This window comes from Plectropomus leopardus, chromosome 11 (assembly GCF_026936395.1).
Source record: "Plectropomus leopardus strain MGB_pleo_1.0 chromosome 11, ASM2693639v1, whole genome shotgun sequence".
Classification (NCBI taxonomy): Eukaryota; Metazoa; Chordata; class Actinopteri; order Perciformes; family Serranidae; genus Plectropomus; species Plectropomus leopardus.
The window spans coordinates 10,851,204-10,878,455 of NC_142186.1; the positions used below are offsets into that span (position 1 = coordinate 10,851,204).

A 27,252-nucleotide genomic window follows, 5' to 3' on the forward strand; every position below is an offset into this window, starting at 1 on the left:
ACAATTAAAGCTGGGGTAGACAGATATCTGAGAAAAACAAACCATATACAAACATACACATTCGCACACACAATCAAGCATATATATATACACTGTACCAACCATGTGTTGGATTTTACAGGGGGAATATGCTAACTAGGCTATTGTTTTTGCAGAGTGTAGCTGTCAAAGAGAAAGTGATGAGAAGCATGGATAGTGCTGTCAGAGTCAAAGTCCACTTTTTCAGGCATTTTTAGAACAGCAACCTCACCACAACTGCACTGCTGGACATAAATGCAAGAGATTATGGTAAATAAGAGAAAAGAGAGCTGCATTACAAAAAAAACAACACCGTGTCCAGCTACAGCAGCACGCACACGTTTTACCCACAAACGTATAAAACAAGTGCATGGCGGCGGAATAACAACTTTTGAAACAGGGGCACGGCGGCCCAACAGATACTCCAAATCCCCTTGAAAAACCACTTGTACTCACCTAGTTGAATGTTTCTGTTTCTGAGTGGTTAGGCCTGCAACGGAAAACATGTAAATATAAAGGTTATCTAGTGCTAGGAATAGCTAGCATCTACTAAGCTATTAGTTAGCTTTTCATAATAATTCATAGGCTTCTATCCACCTAGTTGAGACAATAAGATATTGGCAGCATTCAACTTAGCCCACATTATACATGTATATTTTGTCTTAAAATGTACATCTAACACAATAATCAAACGTTACGATTATTTAGACCAACGTCATCTAGCCTGCTGCTTACTTTAGCCTACCTGGATACCTTAGCGTATCAGCATTAGTGATGTTAAAGTTACCGATGTACGTCAGCAGCTCTTGCCACTAAATTGCCACAAAGTCAGCTCAAAACACACACACCCAAACCAATAAAACATGTTAAACCATACCACACCTCGTTTACAGCCCAGCCCGGCTTATTTTAGCAAGAAACAGTAAGAAACGTCCGTACAAACATTTCGGTGTTTGTATTCGTGTTTCCCTCCATTTTCCTATGACGTTTGTGCCGTAATGATCCGTTTCCGCCCAGACGGCTTCAAAATAAAAGTCCCGAACGACGAAACATGAAATGGGACTTTCAAAATTAAGAGGTGACAGTAAGTGATTTCAACTTTAGTTTTACCCAATTTAAGGAAACGCTTTACCTTTGAATGGCCATTTACACCCCTGTCTTTTTTGGATTTTGCATTATTGCAGAAAACAAGCTCTGTGGTAAACACACGTTTATACGCTTACACATTTTGCTTGGCAAGATAATCTTCACAATTGAACGCCACTTTAATATATTTTTTTAAGCCTAAATGCAATTACCACAAATGAAACGCCATTACCAGGCTAAAACAGACTACACTACAGTTGCATCACCACCGCTATGAGACTGTAAAGCCGTGTTTGGCGCAGCTTGCTGAGATGACTCCTTAGTCTGATTTAGCCACGTGATAGCGACTGTCTTTTTTACGACGCATAAGGGCTTCAAAGTTTGCAAGTGGGGTTTTTACTGTCGTATTTTAGATTGTGGAAAAAAAACGTCTCTTCAGATAGCATTAATCACAGACCTTATTTAAGGCTTCTAAAGAAAAACCCAATCTCAAAACCCACTGACTTTCAGGGTTTTAGGACTTATTACTGGGGTTTTCTATTGATCCGTGTTTCATTGTGTTTATTAGACTGTCTGAGGTCTGCCTCTCCCTTTTTGGGTGACTTTGCAGTGTAGGCAGATGTTGCCAATGCTGAAATCGCAACTTCTTCTGCAGGATTCTTCATTGAATCAGGCTTTTACCAAAAGGATGTGCACATGCATCAGCATTTGTAAAACAGCCAAGAAAAAAGACCTCAACTACTTGAATTACAATCTGCTCACAGTTCATAATGGGATTTTTGCAGAGTGACGTCAAAACGTAACTGTCTACCTGAGCTTTAAAATCAAAAGGAAAGCCATATGATGAACACATACCAGGTGAGGCTTCAAAAACATTATGATCTATTTTAAATTCTGTGTTTAAGAAGTTCCCTTGAACAGTGTTAACTCCATCAACAAGTTCCTAGTATGTTAAAAAAAGAAACAGTCCAGTGGCATCATATCACCAGATCAATCAACAGCAGACAGATGGAGAAAATTAAACATGTTTAAAATAGATAAGACATTTGTGCCATGTGTTTATTAACTTGAAATGATCACATACAGGACAAACATGCAGTGACCTGTGAGTCCTTGAGATGCTTTGTTTAGTTTCTTTGACCCTATACCAACTGAACCATGCACTATTTTTTTATGACATTTTGTTCATTGGTAGTGTTGGAATATGGATCTAAAGGAGTACTTTACATGCTAAATGAAAAAAAAGGCAAAGATTATCAGCCTTTATGCTGGTCACAAACAAAAAGATTTCATCATGTTTCTGGTGACTGTAAAAAATGTACAGAAAAGATAAATCTGAAAGCATATTAAGCCCAGTTAGACATCTGGTGTTCAACAGCAGTAAAATGATGATGTCATTAAAATCAATAGGAACACATTCAAACAGATACCACTTATTAATGGGGAGCCAGCGTGCCACAGTAATAAAGGTGGCCTCTGTTTAGAGCTCAGTGTTGTCAGTGTAATAGTGGTGGCCATGGTGATGGATGGCTACAGAGAAGCATGTTGGGAATGAAGAGGAAACGCCACTGTGGCTGATCTCGACTGTAGTATGTTCTTGTGGATTGTGGATTCTTTCTTCCAAATTCTTGCAGTGTCCAGGAAATGATTAAGTTAAAAAGAGGAAGTGAGGGAGGGGCTTTGAGGCGGGTGAGGGGCAGGATGCTGAGGGAGAACAATTCTGTGTTGACACTAAATAGACTGAAGCAGTTAAAACTCTGCCATTTAAACAACAAAGGGTGCTATAGCTTCAGGCTGGACTGCCATGTTGACAGACTGAAGAAATCTCCCTCCTTAACAGGGTTTCTGCAGGATTCACCAAGTTACATTTAAGACCTTTTAAAGCCACAAAGAAATGCTATTTAAAGGCGACCTGATGTGCTTTCCCATATTTTGTGACTTTTCTAGTGCTATAATGAAAGATCTTCATATTAAATGTGGACAAAGTTTCAAATAATAAAGTAAACATATATAGAACTAATACTTTACGCAGATTCTGATTCAGGTTCTGCATACTTTTTTCTAATCTGGCCTCTGTATAATGTCATAGTAAGCAGAATTTCTTTAAATTTATGTTACATTTAGGACCTAAAAAAGCCAGGTAGAATGCTGGTTAACAGACTTGAGTGACCTTTACAGGACATGCGGTTGTAAAAGGTCAGAAATCTAGGTTGGAGCAAGCCCATTTTATGATTAATAGACAACAAATAAAATCCTAAAATCAATCCTAAAACATTCAGTGAGACATTGAGGTAAAGCCAATACAGTTCCTGTTAAAGGACATGATGCATCACTCTGGAACAACTGCAAGTGTGAAAGGGAAGCCTGTATAACAACTACAAAAAGGGCATTACAGTAGTCAAGTTTGGTCAAAAGTATGTATAATCCTTTCAAAACTCACAAAATGCAAAAAAGAGGACTTGATCTTACATAAAAGCATCATCTAGAAAAAGCTAGATTTGGTCATTGAGTTGATCTGTTTGTCCAATTCAAGATCATTATCCATTATAACACCCAGATTTTTTACAGTGGGTTTTACATATGGTTTCAAAGGTGAGGGGCATCATGGGTACCACTGGGACCCCATTTTTACTCTCTTGAGAATAATCTTTTTAAAAAATGTTTTAAAGAGATTGCATCTTTGCATTTCAAAAGCAGGTAAATCTGCTTGTTATCTGCATAATAGTGGAACAAGATGCCATAAGAGTGGGCTCAAGGGGAGCAAATAAATGGCAAAAAGGGACCATACCAGCCAAAGTATTAAAGCACGATGAGGAAACAGTAGAGAAGAGGATATGGCCTTGAATTAGGGGTTGGAATTGAGAACAGGTTCCAGTTGAGAACTGGTTTCAAATGGTCTGATTCATTGGCATTGTACGCTTCCAGGCAGTGGCGTGCACAGACTTTTTGAAGGGCAGGGGTGAAAAGGAAAAAAAGGGCACATATGGCGTGTCCTCGCCACTGAAGAGGGCACTTTAGACATGTTTTGGCTCCCAAGAGGGCACTTTAATGCGCGTTTTGGCTCCCAGGGGGCACTTTAGCACGCATTTTGGCTTCCAAGAGGGCACTTTAGCACACGTTTCGGCCCCCCCCCCCGTGCACGCCACTGCTTCAAGGCTTATTAGTTCCTTATATCAGTGCTGTCATATTTTTCCTGATAGTTGCAAATTGCAAACCAGTGATGTAAAACTTCTAAATCTACCTGGATGTATTATAGGGAAGTCTATGCTGCTGGAAACTTGCAACGAGAAGGAGTCATGGTGGGGAGGAAGAAACGGTCAAAAGTGTGGCTTCATTTCATGAAGTACAATTACTGCAGAGCAGCTTGTATTGTCTCTTTAATGATAATGTCAAGTGAGGGTGGAAACTCCAGCAGTATTCTGAAACATCTGTCTATGCAACATAGGCTTAATTTCTAGAGATGCCATGTATTTGACCCATGCAGGAGTGCCACTGCTTCCCAACCGAGCAGCACTTTTATTACCGAGGGCAAATATCATTTGTTAAAAGTTAGAGCTTTTAACAAATGATATTTCAAGTTAGATATGAGTGAGGTTAAAAAATAAAACGGGATTTCTCTTAATGTAACTCTTTGCATATATATACATACACACACACACACACACATATATATATATATATATTTTACATAAGACAGGATTTTACTGTGTACTGCATTGGTCTGGGTAATTGTACACATAAGTGTGACTGCCACTATCGGGACAGTTGGCAGTTTACAGCAGTTAACGGTTGTAAACAAATATATTAACCATGTGGTTTACTGAACTTACACTTGCATTTTTTTAACTGAAAAGTTTATAGTATGTGTATTTTAAGAGTTATGCTTGACAAGATATTTTTTCAGTGAATATGTCCTCATGGTCGCTCACTGTGCTGTGTGCGCTGAAAAAAAAGAGTTCATAAACAGCTCTGTAAAAGGGAAACCACAACGTGGCTTAGACTGAGACAGGCAATACTTTTGTCCTCACATTTAAATAATGCAGTATTGGCTGAAAAAAACCCATCAGGTTTCATAGTTTTTAAAGTAAAGCTTGAACAAGCACAACAAATATTTCAGTGGCAAATTTCCTCTCCAGCATGATGGAGTGTGAGTGTTGGCACGCAAAGAGAAAAACCTTATCTGATAAGACACAGGAAGAATCCCTGTTTTTAGCTTTGTGGGATCGCATGACTTAGACCATGTCCACAAAAGTACGGTGTAGACATATATTAACATTGTTAATGTTAGCAGGTTTTTTCTTTGACTGACTAAATGAAAATGAATTCTGTACAAATATTCTCTAATTTCATCCACACAGGAAATTGATCAGGATTCAATATGGGAATTAATTTAGAACAGACAGATAAGCAGAATCAATACTGGCACTTTTATCAATAAAATCTTGTCTATTCCATTCCCTACCTTGAATTATTTATTACTGCATCACATTGTTTCAGTACGTTCCTGAAACCCGAGCCCCAACTGAAACTGGCCACTTTTTCCCTAATCTAACCTGAAAAACACTGATTACAGAGGTAAACATACCTTTTTTTGAAACAATGAAATATTTCAGTTGAATACAGAAGCAACATTCCATGTGATTACAACTTGAGGTGCCAGTATTTAAATACAAGGGATGATCAAAAAGTGTGCAGTTTTCATCAGGTACACTGCGTTAGACAAGCTTATGGTGCCGTCACATATCTGATAGATGCACATTAAGTAGCAGAGTGCCACTCAGCTTTGCAGAGACCTGGACCGAGCCATAGCACTGCTCAGGTATAAATCATCTGAATGGACCAGACAGCACAAGTTGTCTCTCAATATACTATAACTTTATTTATAAAGAAATTTCGTATACAGTGAATTCTTCCTTTTTCAGCTTTGGTTAGGAAAAGAACATACAGACATTACATGAAAAACAACACCCAGGCCATGCACAACACGCTACGCTTTTGAAACAGAGACAGAGCCACCGATGGAGCACCTGGCGCTGTCGGCCATATTGGCTCCACTGTTTCTAAGTTTCTGTTGATTATGTGTGACGCTGTATATTCCTGGTCTGATGGAATAAAGAGGAGGTGTGATTAAAAAAATGACTGGAAAAAGAGAAGTAGATCAGCATGTAGCGTGCACACATACACAAACAGGCTCAATCTTCCTCCTTTTACTTGTTTAGCATGAGCTTAACAAAGCCAAACATGTCCTGAAAAAGTATCCTTTTTTAGTTTTTTAAAATGTTATACTATGTTAGCATACTTTTAAGAGGGTTAGACGGTGTTAGTGCATATTTACAGCCAACAATTCTGTCGAAAGGGCAGCAATATTTCGCCCATCCTACAGACAAATCTCTTTCAATCAGCTGAACAACACTGAACTCAAAATAAATTCTGACAAGCTACAAACTATGTATTGATAATCATTTCATATTTGAAGACAAAATGTAAAAACTCTGTTGGAATAATACTTGAAGTCTAAATGTGCAATGGAGAAGCACTGAGTTAAGGCTGAACTCTTAAGGCATCAGATTTGAATGCATGTTTACGGAAAGCAAATCACAGACAAAAAAGGCAGAAGAAATATGAATCTTTGGAAGGCTGTAGAGGCTACTCTCTACAGTGTTGGAGATTAATGGATTACATGGCCATCTACTGCTGAATAATATAGCAACTTTTCAAAGGTCTTTTAGCCAATCAGGTGATTTTAGGGCTACAAATTGCTGACCCAAACTCTTCCTGATGACCAGTAATGTTCCTGATGTGGTCCCATTACCTGATGTAGAATGAGAATGGGGACTAGAAACGTGAGAAAGATGTTGTAACAGATTTACTGAAGCACACTCGACATCACCACTACATAGACAATGGAGAGGATCATGAATCCAATGCCAATCCCCAGGCCCACGTGGTTCAGTGTCCTGGCCATCCTGCTGCTCCGCTCCGCACCCATCTGGTCCCCCATGTGGTTGGCTTCACGGGCCTGGAGGGGAGCAAAAATATTTCAAGTTAGATATGAGTGAGGTTAAAAAATAAAATGGGATTTCTCTTAATGTAACTCTTTGCATATATATACATACACACACACACACACACACACACACATATATATATATTTTACATAAGACAGGATTTTACTGTGTACTGCATTGGTCTGGGTAATTGTACACATAAATGTGACTGCCACTATCGGGACAGTTGGCAGTTTACAGCAGTTAACGGTTGTAAACAAATATATTAACCATGTGGTTTACTGAACTTACACTTGCATTTTTTTAACTGAAAAGTTTATAGTATGTGTATTTTAAGAGTTGTGCTTGACAAGATATTTTTTCAGTGAATATGTCCTCATGGTCGCTCACTGTGCTGTGTGCGCTGAAAAAAAAGAGTTCATAAACAGCTCTGTAAAAGGGAAACCACAACGTGGCTTAGACTGAGACAGGCAATACTTTTGTCCTCACATTTAAATAATGCAGTATTGGCTGAAAAAAACCCATCAGGTTTCATAGTTTTTAAAGTAAAGCTTGAACAAGCACAACAAACATTTCAGTGGCAAATTTCCTCTCCAGCATGATGGAGTGTGAGTGTTGGCACGCAAAGAGAAAAACCTTATCTGATAAGACACAGGAAGAATCCCTGTTTTTAGCTTTGTGGGATCGCATGACTTAGACCATGTCCACAAAAGTACGGTGTAGACATATATTAACATTGTTAATGATGTAATAGTAATATAGATACAACAAGAAATGCATCCTTCTCTCTTAACTACTGTATGTCCTTCCATCTCTACAAAGTCTGTGTTTTTCACTTTGAAAACAGAGCTCTCCACTTAAATATGAAACAGTCAAACTTTAAAAAAAGAAAGAAAAAGATATTACTTTTTTTCAAAAACACTCTGGAAGACATAATCATGGATTAAAAACCACCTGTGGATGTGACACAAACAGTTCTGCTGTTTGCTGACCGCTGAGAAGAACCTGAAGGAATTCATTACTGGTCCTCTGCGTGAACTGTAATCTGTCAGCTTCACAAAGCAGCTTTTGCTTGGAAGATTTGGTACAGCTCATACAGTTCAGTCAAGATCTCTCATTTATTTCCACTATTCAAACAAAATTTAGTGTGTAAATATAGGAGGGAGAAGAAGAGGAAGGAGGAAGATCAGCTATTTTTAAGATGAACTAACACATATTGTGTGACAGTGCACATAAATAGTGGTACATACTCCATAAAAGGACATATTTAGAATGGTTTCTTAAGAAGGAAAATGGTTTCACTGGCATCAATTACATTAAAACATGTGAAAGACTTATCTGAGTAGAGGGAGGCCTGTGCCTTTAACAAGAGAGCGGCCCAGAGTTTTAATCAAATCAAACTCCCACTCTCACTCCCACACACATATTGTGTATACAACTAAATATATGTGTGTGTGTGTGTGTGTGTGTGTGTGTGTGTGTGTTTTGTAGGTGTCGTGAGAAGGCCATGTCTGCTATTGTAAAGCTGCTTGTGATTAGCAGCAGCTGTCTGGCTCTCTGTTCTGTTACAAAAACTGTGGCTCTGACCTCACAGCCTCGCATGATTTATATACAGGATGATTTCCCAATCCAAAAGTGTTCTTTACCATTCAAAGGCAGCTCAGGATCTACTCCTCTCTCTTTTGATCTGCAGTTATTAAGAGTAACAAAGTTTAACAAAGCTTTGCTTCCGAACATATAAGCAACATTGGCATCACATTAAGTATTGAAGAAATGCTCCCATCCCCGTCCAGTATACATATAACGTTACAGCGAGGAGATTGTTCGCTTTACAATAAAATAGCAGCAGGGGAAAACAGCTAGCGCGGCTTGATCCAAGATAACAAGTTCAGTTCAGGTAAACCCCTTTCCCACTACGTAAACAAAACACTAAAAACCAGCTAACATCTAGCTTTTGTATTTAATTGGAAAGGTAGGAGTAGTCACTGGAATTTATCGGTCCAGTTCTTTTTTTCCCACTTTCCGGCATGATGTAAATACGACCCCACAACAAAATAAGCACAACTCAAAGATTGTTCAAAATTCGTTGGTGCTGAGTTTGAAAGGGAGACTGAAAAAGTAACAGATACTCTGGGCTCCATTCTGCTTTCTACTGTTTACTAACCCAGCATGGTTGTGACGCAGAAAGTGTCACACCAGTAAAATTAACAGAAAGGAGTCTCTTGTCTAGTTTTAGCAGGTTTTCCTGCATTTAAAAACCCACATATACACGCTAATTTTGGTGGAGAGTTGGACGCAGCAGCTTTGAGGACTACCAGGCTGATGAACCTGTTTTTTCTCTCTCGATGCTGCACACAAGGCTCCCCCTCCGGTCCCGTCCCAACGCCCCTCCTTCCTTTTACTGCCATAAATAACTCCAGACAAGAACTCTGAATCATGTTTGCACGTGCTGCCTATGTTTATATTAATTTATTTATCTGTTCCTTTTGTGCCCTTTAGAGCAACAGACTGTAGTTTGAATGACCTCGTGTGATTTATACTTTTATATTTTATCTGTTTATACCTACCTAGAAAGGGGCCAGTTTTACATGTAGCCAATCACAAGAAATGCGTTCACTTTTGCAGCATTGCACTGCAGACTGTTTCACAAGTGTTGGTCCTTTTTTTTCATGTTGCAGTACAGTTTAATACCGGTAAAATCTGAGATTTCTCTCAAGTTTTAAGCTAAAACTATTTCGTCTAACTGTGTAAATAAGGACTGACTATCCTCTTAAAAGTCATTTTAAGCTTTTCAATTCTTTCCCGTTTTTATTACCACTGTTATCTTGTGCTCTGCACAGTGTGGCTAAAGGAAATGCTTTGCTGTTTTATAGTTTCTGTGCAATGACGATAAAAATGTGTTATTGTCTCCCAAAAGTAAAGCTAATAATTTAACTCACAAAATTCAACAAACACAAACACCTATTTTATGTTCTAACTCTAATCTAATTTTCTCTTCATTATGAATAAATTCAAGTGAATAGTGTGTTTCAAACAGACAAATCACACTATGTTACTGTTTTTGCCAGTGACGTTTCTTATTATTTATTAAAAGTGCTAAATGCTAATTGTCATTATTTTATTCTCTAATCCATCTTTTGTGTACATACTATTCTATTACTTAATTATTATTATGTGTACATACCTTATTTCCTCTATGTAAATACTTATTTTATTACTTATTTATTGTTATTGTTATTGTTATTTTCTTTGTTACATTTCACTTTTCTTTTTTCATGCTGCTGTAACATTTGGAATTTCCCCCAATGGGGGATCAATAAAGGAATATTCTATTCTATATTCTATTCTATTAGGAACAGGGGCACCTCTGAAGGCTGTAACATGGCAAAGGGCAATTATATAACATCCTGGAAACGTAAGGAAGCTGTCATGAACACTGTGTTCTTGGACTACCAGTTGCTTTTAGTTAATAAGAAGTCTACACATAATTTATGATTTCAACAAGATGAGACAGCTTAATCAATTTAAGCACATAACAGCACCTCTGTCCCAAAGTCTGAATCAATGAAAGATGCTGTCTGGATTTGTGCCCGGTGGGTGCGGCACTATCACATAACTGCCAGGTTTACAGTCGTGGCTTATTCTTTCAATATTGTGATGTGTTAAGGAAATTAGCTAATAAATAAAAAAAATTTGATGTTCTATGTATACTGTGGTCAATTTACCGTTCAACACCTGCATTCAGCCCCAAAACATGATTAACTATTAACAATGATTATATGTTTAAAAAAAACAACCTAAAAAAACATTATCTATAATCATATAACATCTACCTCTAATGTGGATCAATTATATGCAATTTCCACTTTTAATCCGACATTTAGATTTTATTTCTGCATGGTTTCAGTATTATAACACTGAGTCAGTGATAATAAGTTACTGTAATGAAATAACATTTGTAAATTCAGCCATAAATATAAAACTGAATTACAGTAAGTGTGTTAGCTTGATTGGATTATTGGCCAAATGGTCCAAAATGTGATGCAGGAAAACATCCATATTTCTTCAGGAAGTCCAAGAGAGAAGTTTGTGGGCGTGTCTCTGACCCTTCCCCCCACTACACAAAGCACTCAGCTCAGCTGCTGGGCAGCAGCCGACGCTGGTATTCAGAGCCTCAATAAGGGTCTTTTCAACAAGGCAAGTACTTATAGTTAGGGGTCAACAGGTCAACATGTTTGTTGTATGTCACTGTTATGTAAAGTATGGATTCATACGAAGAAGTTGTGGAAATCCTCCAACTTATTTCTCCTTACTCACAACACCCTTAGCTTCACATTCCTCCATTCATGATGCAGGGGAAGGACTTAAATGTCATAGGCACATATTTACTAATATCAAGCAGGAAAAGGGAAGAAACATTTCAGAGGAGAACTCTGTTTTTACTTGTATTGAACTATATTGCAACAGAGAAAAGTAAAAAAAACCACTTGCGAAACAGACAGTGGGGATTTCCTTTTCACACTCTCAATAATATACCTGTAATTGTTTTGCAGCTGGATTAAAAAAGGTCAGAAATAACAGGACACACGGTGCAAACAGTGTTTGTGTTCAGTAATCTGCGGTGTTATACTTTAAAAAAATGCAAACTGTATTTGTGCATCAGAAAAAAGGACTTTTGATTACAATAAAATCCCTTAGCATGTGGAGAAATACCCTTTGAGCTAAAATAGCCACTAAAAACTTGCAGTATTGATTTTAGGAGTATACTGATATAAAACTATTATCATGCTGCAAACGAGAAAGCATTTCTTGTAACTGGATATATATGAAACTGGCTCTTTAAAAGGTACAAATCACAACAGGTCATTCAAACAACATCCGTTACAAGAAAAACCACAAAACCAACTGAAAAGATTTACTACCGCTGGGAAACGTGTAAGCGGTACACATATTTCTAAATCAGAGAAGTGAAAGTAAATTAACCATGCTCGATCAACTCCCCGACTCAGTTCCACCGAGTGACTTCTCCCCTAACAGCTCTTATCGTGACCAAGTAGTATGTGTGTTTAATTTCTTCTCTACAAAGTAGCTGATTACTGGTATCAGTCAGAAACACTCAGAGCTCTGCTTGTAGCTCTTAGATTTAAAAATAAAATGCACGTCACATTTTATCAAGGAAATACTGCACTTAATGCGGGCTAACGCTCTTCATAAGTTTATCGTCAAACTACAAAATGGGAGGCACGACAGGTCACAGATTCAACAAGCCTTTTAAACATTTCACCTGTCAAGTCAGTTGTGCTTCAACTACAACAAAAAAGGTAACGCTGTGTATATATGGTTCATAATTTCCTAATCATTTTCTTGAGATTTCTAAGAAGGTGTTCTTAGATATTCTTTTAGGCGTTCTCGAGATATCAAGAGAATGAGACAGACAAACGGACAACACAAAAACATAATGCCTCTGACCTAAAGGCATAGAAAAGCTACAGAGATTAGCGCCAAATTACCCAAGGTTTTCCAGGAAATCTTCTCCATTTATTAGGAACAATTAAGTTTTACCGAAATAAAAGTTGAGAAACCAAGAAGGGTTCCATCCTCTATTTGCATCCTTGGTTACAAAGATGTAAAAGGTTTTACATCATAGGCTATTTTATAAAAATAGATTAATAAATAAAAGCAGTTTAATCATGGGAATGCAAAGGCTCTCAAAGTGAGTGGAATTGCTGCTTGGATGCATCTTCGTATCCTCAAATCATATTACACAGACTGATGCACTAGTGCTTAAATTGTGTTTGAGGCTTTTTACAGATTGGCTGCCTGTCCATCTTCATGTCTCGCCTGTCCTATTTGTCCTACAGTACTGTGTGTCTACTGTGTGAGGGGGCCTGTCTAGTTTTCAGTGCCCGTCTGTGGTTTACTGCTAACGTGAGCAGTCTTTGAGGAAGGATGTCGACGTGAGAGCAGGAGGTGGATGTTCGTGAGAAAATCACAGAAAGCAGAACTAAATATAACTGATGAAAGCAAAAGTGAACTGACCTGCAGAGCATCATCACACACACAGAGGCAGAAAACAAACAGCCACAGGAAAAGCCAGCTTATCAAGATGTTGATAACATTTCTGAAATGCAATAATGGGCTTTTGTATCCTCCACCTATGACACACTGATGCGCGTGTGTCATAGGTGCGCTGCAGCACTTAAACAGCATTTCACCCAACAGCGTCATATTTATGTTACTTGAATGGTGAAACACCACAGACATAAGCATGTAAGTCGGGTTTTCATTCTTCCATTTGTTACTACTATTGTAGCAATGCAAGGTAATGGAAGTAAAATCATTTATTTATTCTAATAACGGATCATTACAAATTTGGGAATATGTTTTAAAAGTAGCAGGTAGTCACACAATAAGAAAATAAACTGAATAGAAATAAAAAAACAAACAAACAAAATATCAAACTAATTGACAAAAATCCTTAGAATTGGATTCTTCAATAATAGTGAGTGGCCTTTATATTCCCACCCCTACTAAACAGCCCCTACCTCCAACCTCCATTCACACAGTTTGACCCCCCATTAAGCCCTAAGCCTTCATCTGATTGGCTGATGGCGAGGTCAATAGGGGAAATGTATCCTGCTCACTGCTCTCTGTGCCTCTGGTCGACACACGTGCAACTCTTTTCGTACTAAACGCAGTTACATAGAGATGTAGGGACATAGGCTCTGTGTTCTGCAGGTAACCAGGGCTCATGTGGCTGCTGTTGCTTCTGAAGGCTAAACAGGCGAAGCCACAGGCCATGGCCTATTTCAGAGACGCCTGCCTCCTCAAAGTGAGCTCTGTGGTTTTTTTTTTACTTCAAACATTCACTAGGTCAGTCTTTAAAATCCCCCGTCTGGGATATATTATAGTGTGGCTCTCTAGGTTGAGCCCCACATGGGCACAAGCATGTAACTGACACTACATGTCGTTATCAGGGTGACGCACTGGATATATTTAAACATTAGCCATGACAGGCTAAACGTCACTCATGGTAGCCTGGATGAGTGGATTACTTACTTCAATTTAAAGCTGCACTAATCAATATTCTTTATACCTGCAGTGGATCAAACCTCCATGTGTTGTGTACAAGGCGTCACTCAGACTGAGAATTATCACCCGACTCTGCAGTCCCCCTCAGCTCCACGGAGAATTTCACCATCTTTCAGCTTATTGTTTTGGTTTTCTGGCTTGCATCCCAGATCTCATATCCCTTAATTCTAGAGGCAGCACTGCTGTCTTCAGTAGAAGAGCTTGGATAAACCAACTGAACACTATGTACCCGACCGCATCACACAGTCGAATTCAGCAATGACAGTGGAGCATTTAGCAGCAAAGACATACTTTTTTTCTCTAGAAGTTGGTGAAGACTATAACAGAGCTAAATGGAGAGTGAATATTAGACTTAAATTCATCAGGAACTGGGCGGAATCGCACAGTTCAGAGCAGCTTAAGCTAAAGTTAGCTCACCAGTGGAGAAAAATTAAGTGAAAGTGGCATCCCTAATCAAGTCCACAAGTAATTTAACATCTCCAAAAGGACTGATATTGGTGTGTGTGTGTGTGTGTATAAACTGTTTGCCATAAAATTTTTATAAAGTGATACGTCAACATTGTGTGAACAGCTTGTTGCTCTGCCCTACCAAAAATAGACAAATAAATACATTAGAGTTAATTAAAATAAGTTTGATAAATAGGAATGTAAATAGCTGGTATGCATTAAAAATTATATCAGCAGTAATAAATGATCAAATAGGTATGAAAACTGAGAATTTAATGAAATGAGCAGTTGTTTTTTGTTAACTTTAATAATGTGTTAACAGAAATTGCACACTACCATTATCTCTTAACTTCCAGTTAAGAGATATGATTAAGGCTTTTTGCTGTGTATTTATTACAGGAAGTCAGTCTGAAGCTACATTTGGAAACAATTTCAGGTAAGTTTTTCCCTCAGCACATTACTAAGATGAAGAGTTGTGGGTGATTTGACCTCCAACACATGTAATCGAGTTCAGCAATGTCATCCTGTTGCAGTTAGGTTGTTAGATATATCGGGCAAGGAAAAACCCTGCTGAACAAATATTTACATGAACTGTGGACGCAGCTGTGTGTTTATTCAGTGCTTCAATGTGCATTCGACTGTATCACAGAATTCAAACATTTCTATTTGAAAAATAAGTTGGAGAAATGGTAAATATTATTTGTCGGGAACTTAAATTGAATTTTCTCCAGTGTCTATTATGGTTAAGAGACTTTTCTTTTTGCGAACATTTTATCATAGGTCTGTTGTGTTGTATGTTTTTTTCAGTTTACATCCCCTACTGCGTAGTACTTAAGTACTTGAGTACTTAATGAGCCATCCTGACTGGTAGGCAACAGGTGTGAGCCTGCAGTGGGACGACTATGCAGCAGAGTTTGACACTTTGACTGCAGTTTATGAGCCGTGAATGAAATGATTGACAGGTGCCTTAAAGACTTCTCTTCGCCAAAAACATGACGGTTTTTCACAGATTATCTGTGTCATTCAGGGCTATGTAAAAAGACATATTCATCATATATGACAAAGAGTTAATTAAAGTTAGAATTTCTTTAAAACAAAAGTTACCAACTGCAGCTTTAATGCAATATAACTGGAATAACACGAGGTGGGTAAACAGTTAGCATGTTTTAGCGGGAAACTGAGACCATCAAGGTTCACCACAGAACGCCACAGGAGGTCCGTGGTCGGTACAACGGTACAACTCCGCCCCCTTTTGCAGGAAGGACAGCTGAAACATACGACACTAATAATTAACACCATACTTTTAAATATTGTGAAATTTTACTTTGTTTCTTTTTTGAATATCAATGCAATTACTACTTTTCTGTTCTACTTTAGTTAATTTATTTTTACTCCATTTTCCTTACTTTTATTGTTATTCTATTAGGCACTTGTGTTAGCTTTACTCCTTATACACTTGACTTTTAGTACTCTGTTGTTTAAAATTCTTATGTTGTAATTTATGTTGTAATTTATAATAAGCAATCTCTGACGCAAGACTTTGCGGATTGTTTAGTTCTATAAAAATCTAAATGGTAAGTAATGTGCTCGGCAGATTTATCAGATTTTTAAAAAAATCAGATATGTAGTTTGACGTGTTTTATTTAATGTGATATTTAATTATGTGATATGCTATTTTCCTAAATTTGATGATTGCACTATTGTTGCTGCAGTTGGGTTCTGCAGGACAGGAAGTACAGATCATGGCCTTCCACTGTAAGTTCCCCTGCAAGTTACTGTCTGGATGTTCATCCACTGTCAGTAAGAGCTAAGCTGTGAGGAAAAGCTCGTGTTTTGGGAAACAAAGGACCGTTTGATGGCGCTGTCAGAAGCGAGGAGTGGCTTGGCGCAAAAACACACAAAGCACTGATGTCTGCTCCTGACAAAAGCATCTCTTGTGTGGATACTCCAGTATCTGCTGTGTTAAAAGTGTTCAACTCTCAAGTCTCATCCTGAGTGTAGCAGGAAGTTATTCTCATTTTCTTCACATTGTCAAAGTCCTCCAAAGAGAGAGCCGGCTTACAGAGGAGCAACTGATTTTTGTTCCACCATCCAAGTGTTGTTTTCTGCACGCAAAAAGAAAAACTTTGCCCTACTATTCATCGAGGTTGAAATGGCAGAGAGATAATGTTAAGTGAGACAGATTCCAGCAGCCGTTTCATATCTCCCTACCACTCCCCTTTTTCAAGTCTGTTATTTCCTATCTGGTTTCCGTCTCTGCCTTCTGTTTAGCCGTCCAGCTATAAAATTTGATACCGTTTGATACACAAAAAAATGACTGTCTCCCTTTGTGTCTTTTTTCTCTGCTCCCAATCCCAAAGTCCAAAATACTTTCTTCAGGTTTTCTTTATTCTTTTACCTTTATCTTTCTCCTGCATCTCTCTGGGCTCTATCTCCTCTCCCAGTTTATCCAGCTCCCTTATTGTGTAGACACATAGGAGAATAATGGGGACACACTGAGCTACACACTAACAAGCACTGTTTCCTCCCCTCCCCTGTGCTGTTTTCACTTTTCAAGGAAAACCGGGGAAGGGCCCCCTCACTGCCGCACTGATTAGGTCCTCATGACCATGTGACGACCAACACACATGCTGCTTTAAATGCTTTTTACAGATGCAGGCATCTCAGAAAAGTCAGTGTTTGTGAGTAGAGCTGCAAACTGCGGCTCGTGTGCTGTAACATTGCACATATTACATTTTGAAACCCCATTTTCCTGAGCAATAACAAACACGGAAAACATTTGGTGACAACAAACTGGGTAAGTGTGCCTCTTCCTTCCTGTCTGTCAGATATTTTCATCTTAACCTCCTGGACTCAACAACCAACACACGCTAAGTAACTTTGTTGCTATTTGATGAAGAGTCATTCTAACACTCAGGTTGCAGCAGGTTGGTGTTGGGCTCTTATGGTGTCCCCTCACACTTCTTGGCTTTGGCCTCTATATGTGTTTTGGGTGGGAGTGGGCTTATTCAGATCCGAGAATGTGAGTGGGAGTCTGTTTGCCAGATGCTTTTCTGAGACAAGACGGAGCAGAGAGAGAGAGGGGGGGGAAGGAACAGAGAGACAGAAGTCAACAGTAGTTCAAGTCTGACGTCCAGGAAACACTACAGGATATAAAGTCACTCATGAGGCTGCACTGAAGATACACAGATGATTTTTAACTGTTCAACAAATCTAACTTCATTCTACTGATTGCAGTGTTAACCCATTGAATAAACTGAGAATATTTAATTTCTCAAGGATAAATGTCAAAATATTCTCCTTTTTCCCCACAAAAATTGTTGGTGCGAACCCACTATTGTTAGCATGCATGTGTTTTTTTGTCTGTGCATCCGTGTGTCCGCATACGGATGACAATCTTTCAAACTGGAACAAAGACACCTTCTCCAAACAGCACTAATGCTACCACAAACTGCTGTACTTAAATAACAAAGCTCCACCTTGAAATGCTATTATAATAGCAAAATACGTGGATCCACTTTGTTCCAATGGCAGCGTACAGTCGGGCTGTGCAGGTGCGGACACATGTTTTTAGAGTAAGTGAAATTAATGAAGCATAGTGCAAAAGCTATAACGGAATGTTATAACGCTACAACCAGCGACGGTGTGATCAGTTTTCAATGTAGTGAGTCTTAGGGACCCACAGGTGGTCATCTGAGTGGATTCCCAATTAAATTTGTCTGTTTTTGACAAATTGTAGTGTTGAACTCGTGTTTGATTTTATATGGTTCTAATTACATTCATGAATGTTGAAAATGTATCAAATTAAACATATAAAATCGTGAATTTTAAAACTTAAAATCATAGACTGTATCTCTATAAACAGTCTATTTACGAAACATTATACAAAGTTTTCATCTTGAGCTGAGTATGAAGAGCACCAAAATCATCTACCAACTATCAAATAAATCAAATGTGATAAATGATGCTGATATTATGTGATAATCCATAAAAAAATGATTGAGATACAGTAAAAAAAAAAAATGTAACAGATCAACATTTTTGAGATATATGCTTATTCTCTTTCTTTCTGAAAATAGTTATATGGCATAGATACGGAAAATGGCAGTCATTTTTTTTTACACAGCGCGTCCAACTGGTCATTTGCATCATAAGTCAGTACTGTACTGATCAGTGGCTCAGTGGCTGAATCACATTATCACAATGAAGCATTATTAGGGAAAAAATGTAGCATTTCCTCTAAATTGTAAAGCAACCTTGACATAAGTGAATACAGCAAGCATCTACTGTCACAGCAGGCATTTGTAAATAATTACAAGAATACAAGAATGTCTGGAGTAATATCATACATATTAACAATTTTGGTTACATTTCAAGAACTTAAAAATATACAGCTACTGTCTACTGGCGGTCCCTGGCGACCTCTGTGCCGTGCTGCCAACACCGCCACTTTGTCTCACAGAGCTTCAGAGAGCCGTGGATGACAGCGGGCAGGTCGCGGTCACATCTGTGCAGAGCACCTGAACAAAAACACTGACACATCACTGACAGGAGCATAAGAGCATCCAGATTCCAGTGGTTTCTGTGACAATGACATTACTCTCAAAATACGTTTCTATGATTTGATTATGGATTTGGTGTTATGATATGTACCTAGCAACACTCCTGGTTACAACTAACAGTCAGAGAACTATGCTGCTCTAACTTTCTGAATAACACATCATGTCTGTGAATCTAATTTTGGTGATCACATCACCAAAATAGCAAGATCAATGACTTCAGTTGCACTTTGTTTACATGCAATGTAGGTACCGTGAGTATGCTAATAGACTAAAATAAAATAGTATAAATATTCATTTTAATTAATATTGTTACTAGAGCATGTTAGCATACTAACGTTATCTTTACAAAGCAGCTAGCACCGCTGTAAACTCTCACCACGTCAAAGGTTATGTAATGTTTAACAAACTTATTTCTCTATAGACAACAAAAAATACCAACACCACACATTACAGTGAACGCCATTTTATCAGTTCTGTGTTTCTAAGTTAATAAATGTTTCAACTTCTGTTTTTAATAAAAGCATTTTTATTGTCAGACACACACTCCGCCATGACAACTGCTTGACGACCAAAAGCTAAATTGAAATTTTTAAATCTAATTTTACAGTAATAGTCTTATCTACCCAAAGCCAGTACGAGGCCTGTAAATGCATCATGGAAACTGAAATCTGTCACAGCTGTGTACATAACAGCCAAGTTCTTGCAGTATGTACACAGCTTTGTATTGTTTCTGTTCTCGTCCCTGACTGCCAACTGATACTCTGATGTAGTAACTGATGCACTGTACATTAAATGAGTGGACCCATGTGTACTGTAAGCAGCTATTTTTAACTGTGATATAATTGAACTGTCAAAACACACTTTTGGTTACCTTAGTTACAAATATTTAACCTACCAGGGATGTACTCTATGCATTCACTTATTAATTTCAACGTTTTACTGTTATTTTTAGTGAGTGTATCAGAGGAGGTGACTCTTAAACTCCTAAATGTTCTGTTTCAACACTGCTCTGCTATTCATTTTTGCAGCTGCAGTCTTACAAAAAGCAGCTCCCTTAAGAAAGAATAATTTAATTTGGGAAATGTGTCAATGTGTTTTAGTCTATTGCTCCAATATTTGACTCTACAAGGCGATGTTATAAAAGAGGAAGTGCTGTCATAACCTGTATTTCTATTGGACCCCCCTAAATTCATATGTTTTAAATGTCCTCCTAAGGTCTGTAATGGATAGGTAATGGATGATAAGTGTGATATATCAGAGGAACTGTTGACAGGATATTTTCAGGGCTGTCTGAAATGAGGGTGGAATGTTGTTTTGATTGAAAGTGTGGTAGAAAGATAATCTGTGGAAAGATAAAGATTTTACAAGCACAGTAGACCAACAGGTGGATTTGCCTTATAGGAAGGCATGAATGATTGTGAAATATGTTGTAAATGCTGTTATTGTTTATTCTTAAAGCATGTACTGAGAGACGAGAAAGACTGGGAAAGTACGGTATCAAGACTTTATGGAAATACAGCAACTAATGCACTCATATCATACCTGGGGTTTTCCACAAGGTTTTATGAGTTAAAGTTTAGGTTTTTCCCTTTCAGATTCATGCTCACCACGCTTAGTCAACATCTGTGATGCAATGGCCTTTTTTTACACGGAGAGCTCGCTACAGGGCCACTACAAACTCCCGTCTTTATGCAACGGTAGCATCATAATTGATTTGAGACAGCGTGCTGGCATCACAGAAACAAAAAGAGAAGTGACATCTCAGACATAAAATCCTTTACAACAAAGGTCAAGTGCTGGCTAAAGGCAAACCAAAGCTGTACACGCTCTTAGCTGATTGCGCTGAAAATTTCCAGGGGGTATTAGTGTATCGATGCATTGTGGTAATATGTGTATTACGGTATATGTTATGATGTATGTATTGTGGTATGTGTATTGTAGTATGGGTATTTTATTGTGTTTTCCATGTTTATAGTGTAATATGAATTTTGAAACTCATTATTTTAACACTGCACTAGAAGGGCGGATCTTGTTGGGAGCCATAAAGACACAAGACTCTGGTGCAAAGTCAAAAATACGCACTGCAGGAATTGAATGATGCCACCAGCAGCAACATGCCCAAGCAACCGGATGGATTCTTCATAATAGCCGCTAATTGTAATCAACTCATCCTTCAACTCCAAAGATGTAGCAGGATCAAGAACAAATGTTATTTCGTTTTTTTTAAACTTTGTTTTAAAAATGACTAATAAATCAACCTTCTACCTTCTACTGTAAGTCTGTATGTAAAAACTCAACGAGGGACAAGAGTTGAAAATTAGCAATCACTATACACTCTTTGTGCAATACGTGAATCTCATACTGTATTGTAACATTGTTGACATGCATCGACCCCATCAAATAAATAAATTCCAAGTCAAGTTAAACACAACAGTTTCTGCCTCTAGTGCAGCATTTAAAGTATGTGCTTTCTACACAATAACAATCGCATAACAGGGCAATAACAATCATTTACCATCCCCGTTACATGGTGGCTAATCTCGTCCTCTGCTTAGAGGTTAAGGAGCCCCCGAACCTCATTGTTTTCCTAATTTGCACACATTTTCTGCTGATGTTCTTCTTTGAGATAGCTGCTAATTGTTGCTTTTATAATTCCCGTGGTGGGTCGCACACATAACACAACATCAAAACCTCAAACCTCAATTTCCTACCTTCGCTGCCAGCCTGAAGGGGAGACAACTCAAATGGTGGCGGTGATCCAGTAGTCTGACGTTAAACTACTACAGAGCAGGTTAGCTGTTCACCATAAGTTACCACATAATTTATCCAGGTAGAAAGTGAACCAGCTTTGAATTACCGAAAACCCAGAGTTAATCCTGAAATTACCTTGTTAATCACAAATCCTGTTCTGTAGCACAGGCCTTTTAAAGATTCATGCACTAAACTTATTCATCCAAAGTCAGTATCAACTAATACCTTTTAAAATATTTGATTTTAAGAATTATAAATGTTTTTCTACAGAAAAATGTCCCACGTGTAAATACTGTCTTGACACAAGGAGTTGACAAGATCTCAACATTTTTATGACCCAACTGAACAAAAATGCATTGAACCTGTGTATATACTTCTGAAATCTGCCAAATCTTTTCAGTGATGGTGTTATCTCCTCTGTCCTTTCAGGATGAATGCTTATAAATCTCTTAAGATATCACATAAACAACCTTACAACTTCAGCTCCTGCCTAATAATTAGCAAATTCAGATTTTTCCCCCAATGTAATCAGGTAACTGTTGTCTGTACGCCCATGGTAACAGTGCAAACAGAAAGTGCAAGCGGTTAACAGATTTGCAAAAATGTAAACAACTTTTGGCTAACAACAATAAGACTTAGCCGGTTTTTGGCTTGTACCAGCACTGGTTTATGTTGATTTACAAGAAGCAAAAACTTGTACAGAAATGACCAACTGCGCAACATAAACATACTGAATGAAGTTTGTTGATGAGCTGACATAACCCTAAAGTTCATGTTTTGCTCCCATATAAAGCTGCAAAAGCTGCCTCACACAGGTTAACAGTTTCTGAAAAATATAATATACATCAGTTGATGTGTTCCGTCTGTACAGATGTAGATGTACCAGTAACGATGCAGACACCTTTTTCAAAGCTTTGCATTAAACATATATAAACAGTTGCATTTGTAGGCACAAATCCCCTTTTCCATTTGATGCAATGGTAGAGCCATGAAAAAGGATGCCTTGATTTTGAATATTTCATTGCAGTACTGATGTATCAGCTGAATGACTGCTTCACGTTACATTCACAGTATCCTGTCTCTGAAGATGCAGACAGGCACCAGTCAAACCATCTACTGACCATAAATGAACTTTATTGGACTTTGCTCTGCACATATCAACCATAGATCAATAAAGAGCAGGAGAGGACTGTGCTATAATATACTGCTGGAACAACAGTGACTCTTATTCCTGATGGGAGGACAGAGACATAGAAACAATAGCCATGTATACAGTCTATAAGTAGGACTCCTATTCTTTGTGTTGCTTTCAAACAGCAAGGTAAATACTAGATGCTAAATGTGGACTGAGACTAAAAATAGAGTTCAACAACTGCTACTATAGAAGGTATGCTACAGTTACATGTTTGCCGCCAGCACGCTCCCTGACACACACACACACACACACACACACACACACACACAGAGAGTTAACTGACTTAGAGGCTAGCAAAGAAAAAGCAACACTGAATGAGTCTTGTTAATATTTAAAAAAGTCACCCACATTTTGTGAAAACAAGCAAAACCACATGAGAAATCGACCAAATTAAAAGATATTGCATTGCAAGTTAAAGGCTTTAAAAAACTTTCCCTACACAAGTAGGACTCTGTGAATGTACTTAAATGTTTCAGGGCCAAATAAATGTTATATTTAGTTTATAATTCCTTTAAGAAACATGTAGGAGGTCACACAAGCATTTTTTCCCCTCTGGGGAATAAACACCGACCACATGGAAACAATCAACTGACGTTTCCTCATAAAGAAGTGTCTGCTTTCCTCATGTCATACCACTTCAATGAGACACAGTGTAAAAACAAACTCATTAGCTTTTTGAGGTACCTCACAACCGAAGTACACGCCCTCCTGTAAACTGAAGAATCAATCCTACAGGGAGGTGATGTTTAACTTTTTGCTAACCTTCTCTTAAAACTTGATTACATTGATGGATGGCTCATAGTTGGCTTAACTTTGGATTTCACAATAACAGATTTTTTTTAAATTACATAATCAATTTCCCTCACTTAGAAGTGGTGGAAACTTTATGATGTTGATGGCAGGATGTCAAAGAGCCAGGATAAGCAGAAGTCCGTGCAATACATATACATAGAAGTTGCAACCTCCAGGGCTGAAGATGAAGGTAACGTGGAAGTGCCACAAGCTGCAGTTCCTTGAATGGCTCACATTTTACCGGAGAATTAAGTGGATAAATGATTTTGAGCGTACACCCCCCAGTTTCACCATCAAAATTTGATCTATTCCATCCAATAACATTTCTAAATGCTATTGGTAGGGATGTACGATGCTGGATTTTTTTTGGCGATATCCAATATATCAGTAAAAAAAAAAATCATTTGGTCAATAACAAATCTACTTTTTTACCACCTTATTTTAGTGATCAAGTGTCTTCGGTAGAGAAATTATCATCACATTATTCACACTCGTATCGTGACGAGCAGATGGAGACAAAACACAACGCTTTTCAGTGTGTGTAATATTCATTCATTGTGCAAAATAAAAATAAATACTTCAGTTTAGGATTGATGTTTTGTACATGTTCATTTTGTCAATAAAAAAACAAAAACACATCAGTTTGTGATGAAATCAGCATGTTGGCCGATATCAATATTTCATTTTTAAGCCAACATCTGCTGATACCGATGATGTGCCAACTCTATCATGCATCCCTGGTTATTGGAGGTGGAGCTGCACAGTTTCATTCCAGTTAGTGGAGGGCTGAACCGGAAATTAGCCGCATGGCTGTTGAAACATTGAAACCAAACTTTTTTGGCTTCATGTGCCACTAAGCAACTTTCATAGGAATGATCAGGGCCCTGCCTCCAACACTAGCTCTCTTTATAAATCCATGAAGTCATTCCCCATACACACTCGTGTTAAGATACCCTGCCTTGCAGCAGAAATAAACTTTACAGCCTGGTACAAAAAAAAAAAAAAGATTTCCCTGTTCATAACAGCTGTATATGGGGTTAAATTTGGTATAACTCACCCGTCTAAAATGTATTACAGTTTAAAGTTATCTATCAAATAGGGCATGGCTGTCTGCAAGGCTTCACCACAGTCTATCAGTCGGATCCACTTCTCACTCCTCCTCAGCTCCACCCTCTTGTCCAAATATGGTCACATCTGGCTCCAAAAAAACCCCAAAACAGTATTGGCCAAGATGCCAAACTCTAGGCTTCAAAACTGGAGTCCACAAACAAATGGATGACATCACAGGAGCTACATCCATTATTTTTCTACAGTCTATGTATATAACGCAGGTCAGGGTACCTCTCATCTTACACAACATTCAAGATCATAAAACATCCTTTCCTGTTTATTGTAGCCACCCTCCTCCCTGCTCCCGCTCACAAACCTCCACCCCTTCCAGTAATCACTTCCCCAAACTTGGCACTCTTGCCTGCGCACACACTTACCCACACACACATTCACCCGCACACACACTCACACACACAATTGAGTTGTGCTGTGTCCTCAATCAATTATTTACCAGTGATGGAAAATGAACTGAACACTGGTTTCATTATACCAAAGTTCATTTCAGAGGCCGAAATAACGATGTACTTTACCTTTGACAAGATAAATATTTACAACACAAGAATTGACCTTTTTTACCCCATCACCTGGTCTGCAGGGTGCGCTTCACTTTACATTTTTAGAACAACGTAATTTCCCCGTGACGCATGTACATTAATCACTGCTACTGCAGTATGAGTGCTAATGGAATTATTAGACATCCTTCCATCTCTGCAGCATTTCATTAAGCGAAGGTTTCTACCCCTTTAATTTAAAAGTCACCTACAATCATCCTTCAAGGTATTTTGAACCATCCAGCCGCACCTTGAACTTTGTATTGGCACATATACAAAACTAAATTACTTGGATTTGGGCTGGGGGACATTTTGTTCTGTGTGTCTGTACGGCAGTCCACAGAGAGTATAAATACAAGTGAATCAAACTCACTGAGATGGAGTAGATCAGGGCAGCAATTCCAAGTGGCAGGCAGCAGCACAGCATGGTGAAGATGGAATAGCACAGATAGTCGTTGACGGGGTTAGCCAGTGGGCCTTGAGACACAAACACTGTGGGCTGGACAGTGACAGTGGCTTGCTGTCCCACTGGGTATGGCTGTTGTCCATATGCTGGACCTCCATACTGCGGCGGGGATGCAAAGCCCTGCAGGCCACACACAGAGAATACAATTCAAATTCATTTTCAGATATGAAAACAAGTTCGGGAGACCTTGTTAAGAACAGAAAACTGGGAGGCTTCACACGAAACGCAGCTACATTTCAACCACAGGGCCAAATGATGAAATACTCACATGATGTTTGACTAAAACAGATCTGAACTGAAAATGAGTGGAAAAAATATGAGATTTCAAGTTGATTCAACCTGGATATTTAGATAATATATGAAAACACAAACTGGTATAATCATTGGCTTAGTTCTTATTCGTCATGTTACAGTCAAAGTTCACGTGTAATTAATAATTTAACAACGTCATAAATGTATTCACAGTATTGCCTTATCAGCCAAAAGCAATGATTTATAATATAAACGAACTAAAGGAAAAAAACCCGAATCGTCGAAAGAATAACGTAAAATCCATGATGCTGCACTATAGGACAGAAAAATAGTTCTTTAAAGTCCCACCAAGGACTGTTATGCAATAATTGTAACAATGAATTAATGTGACGCTGTTCAAACTGCTTTGCGAAATATCATGATTTTCTATCTTATATTATCCTTGAAAATTAGGGGGAAAAAACTATTTTGTATAAATTCGCATTAAAATAAATTGTCATTAGCTAGCTAGCAGTGCAGTGGAGGAAAAAAAAACAACTCAAAAAAGATGAGAAACATTCCGTTATCTGCCATGAAACTTATTCCACTTGTTTTAATAACGAGACATGGTGCTGAGCTACTCACTGGCTGTGGCGGGTATCCGGGCTGAGGGTACCCCGGGTACGGCTGGTCCTGGTAGGGCGGAGGGGGCGCGTGGGCCATGGAGGACTTTTCATCAGTCCATTCTTGTGGAGGAGCGGTGGCAGACTTACTGGGGTCCATAATGCAACAGCTTAGGGCTGTGGGCTTTCAAAGTAACCTTTTTTCCGTCGGTCAAAAGTCTTTTCTTGAAGAATTTAACGATAAATTTCTACCGCCACCGGATTTTCTTTGATACACCCCCGCAGCTACAAGGTGAATTGTCCGAGTGCAGAAGTTTGAT

The 27,252-nt window shown here is 38.4% G+C and overlaps 1 protein-coding gene across 1 annotated transcript; it reads right to left on the bottom strand.

Annotated features, from left to right (window-relative positions):
- Positions 1 to 5,957: 5,957 nt before the first annotated feature.
- Positions 5,958 to 27,252, bottom strand: LOC121945384 (proline rich transmembrane protein 1B-like). Its single transcript, XM_088084001.1, has 3 exons — positions 26,955 to 27,252; positions 25,986 to 26,198; positions 5,958 to 7,123 (listed from the first exon to the last, which is right to left on the bottom strand). The coding sequence occupies exons 1-3, from the start codon at positions 27,090 to 27,092 to the stop codon at positions 6,971 to 6,973; spliced, it is 504 nt and encodes a 167-aa protein (XP_087940127.1). The 5' UTR covers positions 27,093 to 27,252; the 3' UTR covers positions 5,958 to 6,970.

Bases quoted from the DNA above. Each gene is read 5' to 3' on its own strand.
- LOC121945384 (XM_088084001.1), bottom strand. From the start codon at position 27,092: ATGGACCCCAGTAAGTCTGCCACCGCTCCTCCACAAGAATGGACTGAT. The intron at 26,199-26,954 runs GTGAGTAGCTCA...TGTGGCCTGCAG, and splicing joins CCGGATACCCGCCACAGCCA to GGCTTTGCATCCCCGCCGCA. The intron at 7,124-25,985 runs GTGAGTTTGATT...GCTCCCCTCCAG, and splicing joins CCCTGATCTACTCCATCTCA to GCCCGTGAAGCCAACCACAT.